Raw genomic sequence first — 13,389 nt, 5'->3', positions numbered from 1 at the left:
TCAGGGTGCACCATCTGCCTCGCAGCAGTTCTGCAGGGTCACCCTGGTGGCTGACAGAAGCCTGCACAGCCCCTGACCCCCAGGAGTTGGATCTACTGAGCTTGCTGACATGACTGCTTATGCCACAGTTTCCTGCTTTCACGTACTTTTAGTTTTAATTGACACTTTGTAATTGCACATATTTCTGAGGTATGGTGTGACATTTCAATACACATGTGCGTGTGAAGACCACAGCAGGACACACGTGACATTACCTTAGACACTGCTGTCACTCTGTGTGGATAACACTCAAAATGCTGTCCATGACCCTTTGGAAATGTCCAATTGCTGTCATCCACAGTAAGCACCCTGTGCTACAGAACATCAGACTTGATCCTGCTCTCCACCTGCCCGTGTCTGCAGCCACACCCCTGTTCCACAGGATTGATGGATGCAGAGATGAACCGATGGTTACAGGATAGATACACAGATGGATAGATATAATCATCTATCCCTTCTTAGGGAAATTCAGCTCTAGCCATTTTCATAGGCATAAGTGAGCAGTAACAGTGGCTATTCAAACATTTTACATCTCCAGCAACAATGCACGACACAGAAAATGCAGAATCTTAACAAAAATGCTTCTTCAGTACTAAATTCAAGCCAAGATTTGTGGCATCTGTCAGGACACAATGCTTGGGGCTCTGTGGGCAGACAACACTGCGACCGTACTTTACATCATGAGTTCAAGGGAGCCTATTATTTACAACACAAGGACTGCTGTGTCCATTGTGTTTCTCTGCTGGTGTCCCTGGAGAGGCAGAAGCCAACTCCGGAGTGTTCTGGCCAGTAGGTGGGGAAGGGCTTGGGGATATCCTGGGCTTGCAGGGGTATCGGGGCCTGGGAGGAGCTGGTGGCCTCCATGGCAAAGCCGCCCCGTGGACCCAAATCCTGGGTCCCTTCTCCTCTGTCTTCCTCCCTGATAAGCACCCTCCCAGCAGAAGCTCTGTGCCACCCTCCCACCTTCCTGCTGCCCTGGAGGTGAGGCTGGGAGAACAACTCACTTGGGCAGTCAGAGGGACAGGGAGGGGAGAGGTTGCACCGTCTGCAGCCTGTGCAGCCCTAGACACCTGGATCCCCGAAAATGTGCAGCACAGAGCAGCCACCAGTCAGGTCAGTCTGGGGGACACAGCTGTCTGTTCCTGTGGAGGGGACACACTGTGGTGCCTGTCCTCTGGGCAGTTTCAAGTCAGACGTGCCTGGCCACTCAGGGATATAGGCGTCTTCTCCCCATTGCTCAGGGAGGAAAATGAGGTCACATGCTCAGGGCCACAAGGACAGGATTCTATCTGCCTTTTTCTTATTGGTTTTCTTCTGAATGTGACTTCATTCTGTAGCTTCCTGTGATCACCTAGAGATGCCCAGGCTGCTGGACAACACACTCCCAAGAGCTTGTAACTGTGGGGAGCAACCTCCTGATCTCCTGATGCGGCCCTCATGCCTGTCACTGGTGACTGACCAGCCAGGTCAATGTCCAGATTGGAGCAGTGCCCAGACAGGGGTGGTGAAAAGAACCACAGAGCTGGGAGTGGCGGGGAACACACACATGTGCACACACACACACACAAAAACACACGCACATGCACACATGCACACACGGCAGTCATGACTGAGATCTGGAAGTGCATTTACATCGCAGCCCTTGTCAACCTTTCTTGTGCATGAGAAGCAAAGGAGCCAGTTACAAATAATTTAAAGCTGAGGCACCTAGCACCGTCACATCCATAAAGAGAAAAGGCAGCACGGGGCTGTGGGGAGTGTCGGGAGGAGCACGGTGGGGTTATCACTCTGTGGGTGCAGTTCTGGACCACACAGCAGCATGCCTGTGCAACGGTGCGAATTAACTTAATTCCACTGACCATGAAGACGAGGAAGTTCACGTGTTTTACTAAAAGTAAGATGGTTAAAAATTGCTAATATCCAGCCTGCATTTGTTGGGCAGTTCGATTCTTTGAGATGCCTAGAGCATGGCAAGCGGAGAGTCTGAGAACCATCGGGAACGTCGAAGTGTTTCCTGCGCAGCACAGATCACTAACACTGAGTTTCCTCTCCTCCTCTTCGTCAGCACATCTCTGGCAGAGGCCCGGAGAAAAGTGAAGCAAAATAATCTGAGGTCTGGAAGAGTTTTTAAGGGATCTGGAGAGCAGGGAACATGGCTTCAAAATGCATGCACTGGCTGACTATCGGTTCTCAGAGGTGTAACACCATCATTAGGTCGGCAGCTCGCTGGCTTCCCCTCGACAGCCAACTCCGTGCTTGTGCTGGCCTCAGCCCGTCCCAGGCTTCCTCCCACCTGCCTGCCCATACTCTTAAGCGGACTGCAGCAGACACATGGTTAGATGCTGGTCTTCACACCACTTGGCATAGCATGGAAGTAACTGAGTCTTCTATTTCAACCCCATCCTTGGCAGACAAAGAACCAAGAAATAAAGATCTTACATGACAGAGGTCATTCTTAAGATCATATTATCCACTCCTAAAAGCACCATTTCTGATGATCATGATAAAAGTGAATTCATTCATCAACCATCTGCTTTGCATTTTGACAAATTAATGAGTGCTTAAATATTGGTGATCTGTTTTCCCAGAAAATTATTTAATAGATATTTTATTTTGATTAAAAGAATTGCTATTCATGCTTGGGAATTTGTACCTTTACTTATCTTGATTCTTATTTTTTCCACATTCCCCAGGCCTCCCTTCAACCCCTCCAAACCCTCCCTATTCACAAAGGCTTTGTTTCCATTTTTACCTTTTCTCATATTTTTTTTTCCTTTCCAGAGGATTCTTTCTTGGAAGTAGCTTCAGCAAGATAAATATGAAGATGTGAAACATTGGCTGTGTGTCCTTTCCAAAGGGACATAATGGTTTCCAGTAGTGTGAATAGGAAGACACAGGTAGTGGGGTTTCTTTGAGTAGTTCTTAAAGACCCAGCTGACACTGCTGCAAAGAGCAGGAGTCACCGGCAACCACTTCCTCGCCCAGTTCAAACTCTCAGGGCTGGTGAACCCTTAGGGACCTATGTGCCTGCCTTTGGTAATGGTGCAGAAAGTTGTCATGGCCTCAACTTTCTTCTCCACTTCTTAAGACAGGTCCCTGTATGTCAGCCGAGCTAGCGCTCCGGATTCAAGAGTAGGAAGTTCACAGCCTATGTCCACTTGCACCCCCTGCTTCATTAGACCACAGATGTGTGGGAGGTGCTGGTCCTGCTGGGTTCTCCTGTGCCTTCCTGGTTTTCCACAAGTGCATCAGAAGAGAGAAGGAACCACACTCAGAGCCAATGCTGGCTTCAGAAAGAGGGCCGTGGCTGTGTTTGGAGAACCACCTGGCAGTTCTGTGACTTGCATTAACTCAAATGGGAAGGGATTGCAGCCCAAGAAGCTGAGAACTTCAGCAGAAGACCAGCTCTGTGGCTTCCATTAAATTTTCCAAATTTTGCTTAATAAAACCTCAAGGATTGTCTTTTAACCTTCAGAAACTTATTTTGCTAAGGAGTTCATTGTTTTAATTGATGGGTGTATTAGCTACTTTTCTCTCATTGCAGAGACAAAGTACGTGACACCCACAGTTAACAGGAACGGGGCTACTTGTAGAGGTTCAGTCCGTAGTCTGCTGGCTCTAGGCTGGGATGGCACATGGGGCTTCTAGGGGAGAAACAACGTGGTGCACACGAGGCAGCAAAGTCCAAGAGAGAGTTGAACAGCGTCTCTCTGACCCTTCATCCTATTCAGACTACCAGGGTTAGGGCTGTGACAAACCAGTCCCTCACATCAACGGTTTGGTGATCACACACCCTTAACCCCAGCATCACACATTACAGATTCAACCACCACTGAAAAAGAAAGCCCCACCTCATCTGCATGAGGCTTTGGGGGACATCTAAACCCAAACCACAACATTTCGTCCCTGCCCCCCAAAACTCATGTACAGACCCTTACATAAAAGGCACTTAGTACTTCTCCAAGAGTTGCTAAAGTCCTGATAGTTTCAGCAATGCTGAAAAGTCCAAGTCCAAGGTTTCCTCTGAGATTTAACACAAACTCTTCGCTGCAAGTCCCCATACAAATGAAAAGAAAGCTAAACACTTCCAACTTTCAATGGCACAAGACAGACATTTTCATTCCAAAAGTTACAAATAGGGGGATATGAAGGAATGGGATCCCAACCACATCCAAAATACAGCAGGGCAAACATTAAGTCCTATACCTCCAGTTCAGGCATCTAAAGCAATCTGTGGCAAGTTATGAACTCCACAGGGCTTGGGTGGCTCTGCCCTTATGACACTATTGGTGGTTGTGGCTCCCATGGCTTCTGTCTGGGCCAGCTCTTCTCCCTCCTTGCAGTTTTCCTCAGATGATCCAGGTTCCTGGCTTCTCCAGCCTTCTGGGGTCTCCACACACCTTCGACTTCACACTCACAGCTTCACACTCTGCCCTCTCAGTGGCACTGCCCCACCCCCCAGGCCTTCTTCTGAGATCTGGGTGAAGCCTTCTCAACCCCACGGCTCTTGCATTCTCATGGCCCTAAAACCTGCATCACAGGGATGATGCCAAGGTCTGCTGCCAGCTGGAGCAGTAGCCAGGCTTCCTTCTCTCTTGGCTGTAGGGGTCCAGTGCCTGTGAACCAAATCCTGAGGGAAAATTCCCTAAGCCACCATTTTGGAACAACTTCCCTGGGCAGCCACCATTTTGAAACATGGTACTCTTAGTCTTTCTTCTCAAAGAAAAGCTGTGAACCTTACAACTCTGCAAAGAGTGGAGCCCTGCTGACTTTTTGTGATGCCGTCAGGCCATCTTTTCTATTCTCCTGTTCCTTCTCAGAAATCAAGAGCTCCTCTACTCTATCTTTACAGTTCACAGCATTTTGGAGGTTCCTTTCTGGTCAAACTGAAAACATTTAAAATCACTCTGCTGGGCTTTTTGCTCTTGATTCTCAACATAGATCTGGCTAAAAGCCCCCAACAGGAGCCATACTATGGCCTCAATATTTGACTGTATTGAGATTTCTTCTGCAAGATTATTTAGTCCACTGCCCCTAATCTCAATCTTAGGCAAAGTCTCTGGACATGAGCAAAATGCAGACAAACATTTTGCCAAGCCATAACACACATAACCTGAAATCCAACAGCCAATGCAGTCTTTCTTCCCAGCAGAAACTCCTCAAGCCTGGTCTCCACTGACTTGCTGGTCTTCTGAGCTCTGACTAGAATCTCCCAAGCAGAACAACCTAAGCCATTCCAGTTCAGCAGCCAACTGAACTTTGCTTAACACTTCCCTTTCCCACCAGCCAGGTCCAAAGGCTCTGGACTCACATGTCCAGATTACGTCACACTCTGTGGTACTAAATTTCTGGGTTAGTTACTTTTCTCTCATTGCTGAGACAAAACACCCAACACCCAAAGTTAAAGGGGAGAGGGTTTATTTGGCTCACATCTCCTAGAGTTTTCAATCCATAATCAGCTGACTCTGAGGCTGGGATGGCAAACAGGCCTTGCCGAGAAGACACAACATGGCACACACAAGGCAGCGAGGCAACAAAAGAAGTTTAACAGTGTCTGTCTGCCCCTTTTATCCCACCCAGACTACCAGGACTAGGGTGATGCCATACCAGTCACTCACATGTAGGGTTTAGTAATCACATGCCCATAACCCAGCATCACACCTTCCAGACTGGACTCCCTCTGAAGTAGAAAGTCGCACCTCATCTGCACAAGGTTTTGGGGGACATCTGGACACAGTAGTAACAATCGACAATAATGTCTTAAGAAAAGTCATGATAGTGAAGATGCACATGCATGATCTAGCAAATAATAGGGCCTCATTGCCTGATAGTGGATACTGAACCAAAAGATAGTAACCTTCTTATTGGAATAAGCGTCTTTTTGAAAATGTACCTGTGTGCATATCCAAATTCTGCATATCTAGTCAACAGTTACCATTGCCTCGCAAAATGTAAATGCTTTTTCTAAAGAAAAGTAAAAATATGATATTTGATAATTAATTACTAAGTGCCTGCTTTGAACCAGAACTGCTGGGCACAGAGATGTGGTAATGAACGGAGCTAAGCCCTGTCCTTATGAAACTCACACTCTGTGTGGCAGAGTCGGGAGTGAACCTGTCCCATGCCCAGTGGAATAAGACCTTGAGTGGAGATGGTGCCCACTGCGAGGAAGTTCATGGAGAGCTCAGTGGTTGTGAGGATGGGGAATGAAACTTCGTATCAGGTAGTGAGGCCTGGATTGACCCTGCACAGCACTTGTAGGAGGAGGAGCCCAGGGTCATGGTGGGAGGACATGGTCACCTCCTGGGACCAAGCAGTGCTGAGGGAATGAAAAAGAGCTGCGGGGGCAGCGGGGAGGAGGACACAGGGCCTCGATGTCAGCATCTGCTCCAGCGTTTGGACAGAACCATCCAGCATAACAAACTTAGAAAGACACGAAGCAGGAAAAATAAGCCGACCAACCCAAAACAGGCATAGATAGACAAAGAAGGCATCAAAGCACTCATGCTTGAGGAGAACTGCACACTTCTCCCCTGGGTGGTGCCTGGCCTGAGAGTGACTCTGCCACACTCTGTGTGAACAGAAGCAGGATGCCCAGCTGGCCCTGGGTTAGGCCTGTGAAGGACACAGCCACCACGGCAAGGAATGACGAAGGAGGAGCAAAGCAATGCAGCAGCGAGCTGCCTCCATCCTGGACCTGGGTCTCTGTGGCTTTGCTTCTTCCTGGCCGCATGGATTTTCCCACACACATCTTGGTTTCTCCTTCCATTGGATGATAATAATTTCATTGCACAATGCCATAACAAATTTACAAAATAAAAACTGCATGGTGAGGAAAGAAGTGCTGATCTAGGAGAACAGCTGTCCTCGGCTGGCTGCTTTCTGCACCAGGATGGAATTGAAATGTTTAGGCTTCAGCTCCGGACTGTGCCTCTACTGCGCACCCCCAGCCATGGCTCAGTTCCGTCTCGTGCGGTTGTTCATCTACTCTCTGACTAGCAGCAGTGAACTCAATTGGCTTTGGAGCGTTGTAATGAGGCTGTCATTTTGTATCTCTGGGGACACACTTGTTAGCTTGGATCTAATGCGATTCAACAGGAAAAGTGTCCGCCCGGAGCCGGGCAGAGTAATATTGAAATCAATAAGGCCCATCCCCTTTCCTTCAGGACCTCGTGGTCAGCACCATTCACTGCCCACACACACGAGGTGCCACGGACTGGGGTTTGCTACAGCAGGAGGAAGAAGGGCTCCTGTGAGCCCTGAGCAGAGGGGCCAGGTCGGAGCAGGACATGTGCTCTCTGTGAACAGCAAACAGTCCAGAGCTCTCCAGAGAAGGGGTCTCGCTTGCTTCTCTGAGCAGTGCATCTGGTTCAGCAGGAGCGGGCTCTACTCCCCAAGAACAGGCCTGACAGGGTCAGCAGAGCAGGGACGAGACCGCAGCTCTATAAGCTGAGGCCGAGCACACAGGATAGCAGGGGCACCAGCTGTGTGGTCTCCCGGTCCAGGGAGGAGCCGCCAGAGCAGTGGGCCGGTGGCCAAGGGCGTCCCCTGGAGATTCAGGAGCAGGGTCAAGAGGAAAAGAGGAAGAAGCCCGGAGCTCAGGCACGGCGGACCTCGGACTGCCAGGGCTCCTCCTTCCGCTGCCATGTCTGCTAGAGGTGATGCAGATGCTTCTCTCGGGCAGACTTTCTCTTTGCTTTTTTTGTAGGAACCCGGGACCTTTGCACTGTGCTAGCTCCCCAGCCCTTATTTTTGTTGTTATTATTTATTGATTTATTTATTTTGAGACAGAATCTTGCTAAGTTTCTGAGCTCCCTAAGGTGAATTAAAAGTTATGATTCTCCTGTTTCATCCTCCCAGAGTGCTGTGATCAAAGGCATGAGCCACCACCCCTGGCTGAAAGGTAGAATTTAGGTTAGACACGATATACATAAAGAATCTGCAGCGGGGTGGACCCCGGCTGGTTAGCGCCCTACACCCACTCTTATGGTCAGTGTAAACCAAGCAGCTCTCTGCGTGGGCTTGGAAGCTGAGCCCGTGCTCCCCAGCCCTCCACCTTGCAAAGTCCACAAGCCGGCGCCCCATGTGTCCAGCGGGCACTCGTGGGTGGTGGGAAGACAGATGTCATAATGACTGTCCTTGGAACAATCCACAGAGGTCCTTAGGGGCCCCCGGTGAGTTCGACGATCTGGAACTCCAGCTCTGAACCTGCCCTGACACACAGACTCCGAGGGTGGGCAGCGCTCTACGTTTCAGCAGCTCTGTTTGTAAAATGGAGGACAGCTGTGTCTCCCTGGACCCCTCGGGTTTTCTCACCTGCACAGGAAAGGGACGGAAACCGGGCTTCATCTCCTGACTCCCCATCCCCTCCTCTTCATAGGGCAGCGTCTGACTTCTCATCAGTCTTACTCAGATACATCTAGGCCCAGCGAATCTACTCTGTCTTTCAGATAGTGGTGGACAGTGCGGGATTCCATCAGAACCCTGTCCTCAAACTGATCTGAATTCAAACAAGACAGCTTACTGTTTTACACTTCATTTATTTTGAATACTTTATAGACATCGCAAGGGTTAATCTTTAGATTGCCCAAGGAGAAAGAAGATTTCTGGGAAACAATAGCAGTATAAACAAAATGGGATGAAGAATATTTTACCAACTTACTAAAGTGAGTTCTTTTCAGAGAAAATAGCCCTAAATTACATATAATTGCAGAACTAAATGCAAATGAATATCTCCACTCATCCTGACCACGTCGGTCATTAGTGTGGATTCTGTTAGTCATTAGTTTTTATTATAAGAATTTAGAAAGAACTGAATGGGGCTTCATTAAAAGTAATCTTAGAAACACTGTAAGCAGTTAAGAGCACCCCCACTGCAAGAAACATAAACTTGGTAGCGACTTTGTTCAGTGTGGGGCAGGTCATGTGTACGTCCTCCAAGGGTACGTGGTGTCCACCAGGCTGTGTCCATACATGGACTCACCGGGCCTCACTGTCACACGGACGCACCCACACCATCAAGGGACAGGCCAGAGCGGCAGTGAAGCAAGCATCTGAACAGCGCTTCTCTTGTCCCTGTGCTCCTGGGCCTCTCCATGCTGGTCCTCCTGCTGCCGGAATCAGCTTGGTACCCAGGGTCTCTGCTCAGACCCGTCCCCTCTGGTCCCTGAAGAGCCCACATTCAGGCAACCTATGAGGAGCAAGCATGGCTCTGATGGCCCAGGGTCTCCTGCCTTGTCCACTGTGCTGCCATTTTCACCGATGGCACAGAAGTGATGCTGGGAACGACAGGAGGTTGCTCAAAACCAACCAGCAGCAGCTTCCTGCTTGGCAGAGCAACGGCCTGGGCCCCAAAGGCCCTAGGTGCAGCAGGAATGGGCTCTTCTTTGACCACATCCTGACCTGTAAGTGTGTAAAGCGATTCCAGTGCGCACTGAGATCTCAGGGCTGTTTGGGGGAAGAATACATGGGATTGTCCGATTTGTGAGACAAAATAGCAGCTTTCTCCCCACTGAATATGTCTTTATTTGAAATAATGGCTACCACTGCTAATATCTGAGTATTTATCAGATATTTTCTTAAAAATGAAAAAGTACAGGGTCGGGGATTTAGCTCAGTGGTTTGGTGCCCTGCCTTGCAAGCACAAGGACTGGAGTTCAATCCCTGGTACAAAAAATAAAATAAAATAAAATAAAATAAAAAGTACATCTTTTACTTCAAAGAGGGAGACACAATTTAGTCAGTGACTAAATTGTCACAATGTAGTCAGTGACATTAATGTTTTGTAATAAAAATTAGAATTTTTGGAAATTGTGTGGCAGATCACCATGAGTTTGACAGTTTCCCAATATACTTCAAAGATTTTTCTGATGAGATAATTTATAATATTATCAAGTATGATTTCAGAGTAAAGAATATTACCAAGGGAAAAGGGGGTCATTTTATAACATCAAAGCTCTAAATTCAACAAAAGCATTGCAATTTTAAACACTTCTTTACCTGTTAACAGAGTTTCAGAATATATGAAGTGAAGATTGACGAAGCTGCAATGACAAGTAGACAAGCCCACAACTGCAGTGGAAGATTTATGTCCGTCTGTCCACATAATTGATGGAACAAGTAACTGGAAAATGACAACAATCTCATCTTGAGGACCAGAGAAATAACTACCTCTAAATAGACTTTTATAGGATGTTTCCCTCAACAGTATGATGAGAGCTCTTCTCAAGGTCACACGAGATATTTCACAAGATACAGCACATTCTCTGCCATAGAGCAACTACGGATAAATGTGAAAGGACTGGAGTTACACAGAGTCTGTTGCTAACCACAGTGATCCTCAGAAAATCCTCCGATGTTTGGAAGCTGAACAGAACACTCTCACACAATCCATAGAACCAAAAGGGGAACCACAGGGGAAATGGAATGAGCTTGAACTGCGTGAAAATGAAAAAGCTAGGACAATGACAGCAACAAAAACACACCCAAGCTGCTTGAATGCACCAAAGCAGTTCTCTGAGGGAAATTCACAGCACTAAACACCCTTCTTTAAGATAAGAAAGGCCTTAATCACGGACCTCATCTTTTACCTTAAGGAATTAGAAAAATAAATACAGAAGCCTGAAATAATTAGAAAAGCAAAGAGGAAAGTGGGTGCCGTTCCTTTTCCAGAGCTCTGTAGGGCTCAAAGCCAGCCCCAGGGAAATCCAAGATCCCCTTTGCCGTCGGCTCCTGCTCTCCCAATCTCCCGACTCCCCTTCTCCAGAGAACACTTTTCCAACAAGAACAAGCGCAAAATCACTTGCATGGGTGTCCCCGCCATAGGCTGCCTGCAGGGTTGTGACAAACCACTGGCTACTCCGTGCATTCGCCGCAGCTGCTGGCCATGGTCCTCACAAAGCCTGTGTGATTAGGGCTGCATTGAGCAGCATAGGGCTTGGATGCAGCTGGAGTGCCTCCCTCAAGCGACACCCACCCCAGTGGTGGGATTAAGAGGGCAGAAATTTAACCTGACTCTGGTATTAGAGGTGGGCCTTTGGGAAAGGATCGGTGTTGGAAAGGCACTTAGACCAGAAGCCCGTGATTGAACCCTTGTACTTGGGTAAGACGAAGAGAGGCCTGGAGACACAGATGCTCCCACCCTTGGCCCCGTGATATCGTGCAGCACTTTGGGGCTCAGTGCCGAGGAGCCATCACAGAAGCCTCCCCGCAACACATCCCTTCAGTACCGTGAGCTAAAAGGAACTTGCTTTCTTATAACACATCCCATCTCTAGCGCTGTGTTATTGGAGAAAGAATCTTGAATCCTAGGACCAACTTCATGACAGCCACACTGCAACCGCTGTGTTTCTGAACTGCTCCATCTGAAAATGCTCCTCTCACGAAGCAGCATTCCTCTCCCCCCTCGCCTCATCAGTCACCGCTTTCCTTCTGTCCTCACCTCCCCACAGTGGGCGGAATTCACTGCACCCGAGTCTTCCATTTCTGTTTTTCAAAACGGTGAAATCCTCCCAAGGAAAAACTGACCTTTTGCTCTTTTACTTGTAGTTCACTCCTGTCACTGGTCTGTTTGTAAAGCTGCAAATATGAAGTTTCTTGAACTGATTGTGAGATACGCAAAGCCCCACAGTCATGGCACTGATTTGTGACACAGAAGCCAGAGTGCACAAGCTGGTTCTTCCCAGTCTTAGTAAAACGATTCCCAGCATTCTCTGAATAAATTGCAATGGGCTACAAGTGCCATTCATCATTTTAAATGGTTATTTAATGGAACAATTAGGAGGCTATGATTACATTCCCCTTTTATTTTTAAATATTAAAAGCATTAAAATACCACATGACAGTATTAAAAATAGGCAAAACAGCTCTGAAGACAAGTTTTGTCCCATACATTTAAAGTTTTAACATTAGCTGCTATACTGAAAGCCATCAGCTCTAGCATATCTGGAATTTTTTTGTACCATGTGTTTTAGAGTTGTACAAATAATATAGCTGCATCATAATTGACATCACATCTTTAAATTGAGAGGACAAAGGTTGAAGAAGAGTGGTGGGTGGGTTCATACTCAGCACACGTTAGCCGAGGTCACGCTTTCACAAAGATGACTTTTCTTTGTCTCCTACCTGAAGTCAGCACCCGCTCTCCTGCCATTCTCTGGAATCCCAGGGTCTGGACACATGTCGGAGGCCGAGGAGGAGCCGCCTTGACTCACTGCAATGGAGAGATACAGCATTAGAGTACAGTGCGCCTGATGAAGAATGTACAGAGTAACCCCATGGTAGGTGTAAGCAGTTCTCTCCTGGTCATGAGTGAGCAGGAGCTGTCCCTAAGGGTGGAGGGGCTCAGGGGAGGGCAGCAGAATGGGGAAAAATAAGAATCTGATATGTCTTGTAAAGGCGCAAGACCCCCGTGATGAATGTAACTGTGCTGGATACCTAAAATGCACCAATAAACTTGATAAAGATTAAAAAAAAAAAAAAAAAAAAAAAGGAAACGGCACTGATCTGTTGAGGAAGTGGCCAGTACTCATGGAAGAGAAAGAGCCTTTGTTTGTTCCCTGTGGACAGCCATACAGATTCCAGGTGCGCTTAAGTCAGTGCAGTGGAGCTTCCAATAAAGCCACTCTGAACACAGAATGTGCTACTCATCCAGATGAGAGCAGGCCCTGGCCTCTGTGGGCAGTGCTTCCTTACTTCTGAGTCTCTTCACAAGGGCTGGTCCTCCTGTTGGAATCTGAACTGTTTCAGAAAAGTTCTCTGAAGGGACTATTTGCTGACTGGGTGGAGGGGCTGCCACTCCTACATCTACGCCACAACACCTCAGTCTGGGCAATTTCCTCTCTATTCCCAGAAGTGTGCTTCACATGGTTCAACCCGCATGGGGTCATCGTGTGCTCTGGGAGCCCTGCATCTATGCTGACCGGGAGAGGCTCCCCTGCACCTTGGACTGGTCCGTGCTGACCATGACAGTGGAATTCTGTGCCACTCTTGGAGTCTCTGGACAGCAGCAAGGGCACAGGTGAACTGGGAGACACATGCTGAGGGGCTAGGTTCTCTGCATTGGCACTGAGGTAGAAAAGCAACCGATGACCCCAAACATGCAGTTGGACAATTCATGTAATGGTGGTGGCCTACTCCATTTAAATGGACAATTCCATTACTTGTGGGTAAAAAGGATGCCTAAATTTAAGGCACTCAACAAACCCCAGGTAAGAAGGATAAAGGCAGAGAGATCTACAATGAGATGCATTCTAAGACAAAGAAATTTTGAAACAGGAAGAGGAGAACAAATCACAAACAAGAAACACTGAAGATTGTCAGAGGATTTCTCAACAGAAATTGTGCAGTTGT

At 47.8% G+C, this 13,389-nt stretch overlaps 1 protein-coding gene across 1 annotated transcript in view; it reads right to left on the bottom strand.

Moving 5' to 3' along the window:
• The window catches only part of Csmd1 (CUB and Sushi multiple domains 1), a 1,140,625-nt gene that overhangs the window by 386,551 nt on the left and 740,685 nt on the right, over positions 1–13,389 (bottom strand). Inside the window, exon 7 of the mRNA XM_010620376.3 lies at positions 12,163–12,250. Within this exon, the coding sequence (XP_010618678.1) occupies positions 12,163–12,250 (88 nt within the window). The remainder of the gene's footprint in view (positions 1–12,162; positions 12,251–13,389) is intronic.

This window comes from Fukomys damarensis, unplaced genomic scaffold, assembly GCF_012274545.1.
Source record: "Fukomys damarensis isolate Sample0158 unplaced genomic scaffold, DMR_v1.0_HiC HiC_scaffold_18, whole genome shotgun sequence".
In the NCBI taxonomy this organism is placed as follows: domain Eukaryota; kingdom Metazoa; phylum Chordata; class Mammalia; order Rodentia; family Bathyergidae; genus Fukomys; species Fukomys damarensis.
This window is presented reverse-complemented; position numbering and strand designations above follow the sequence as displayed.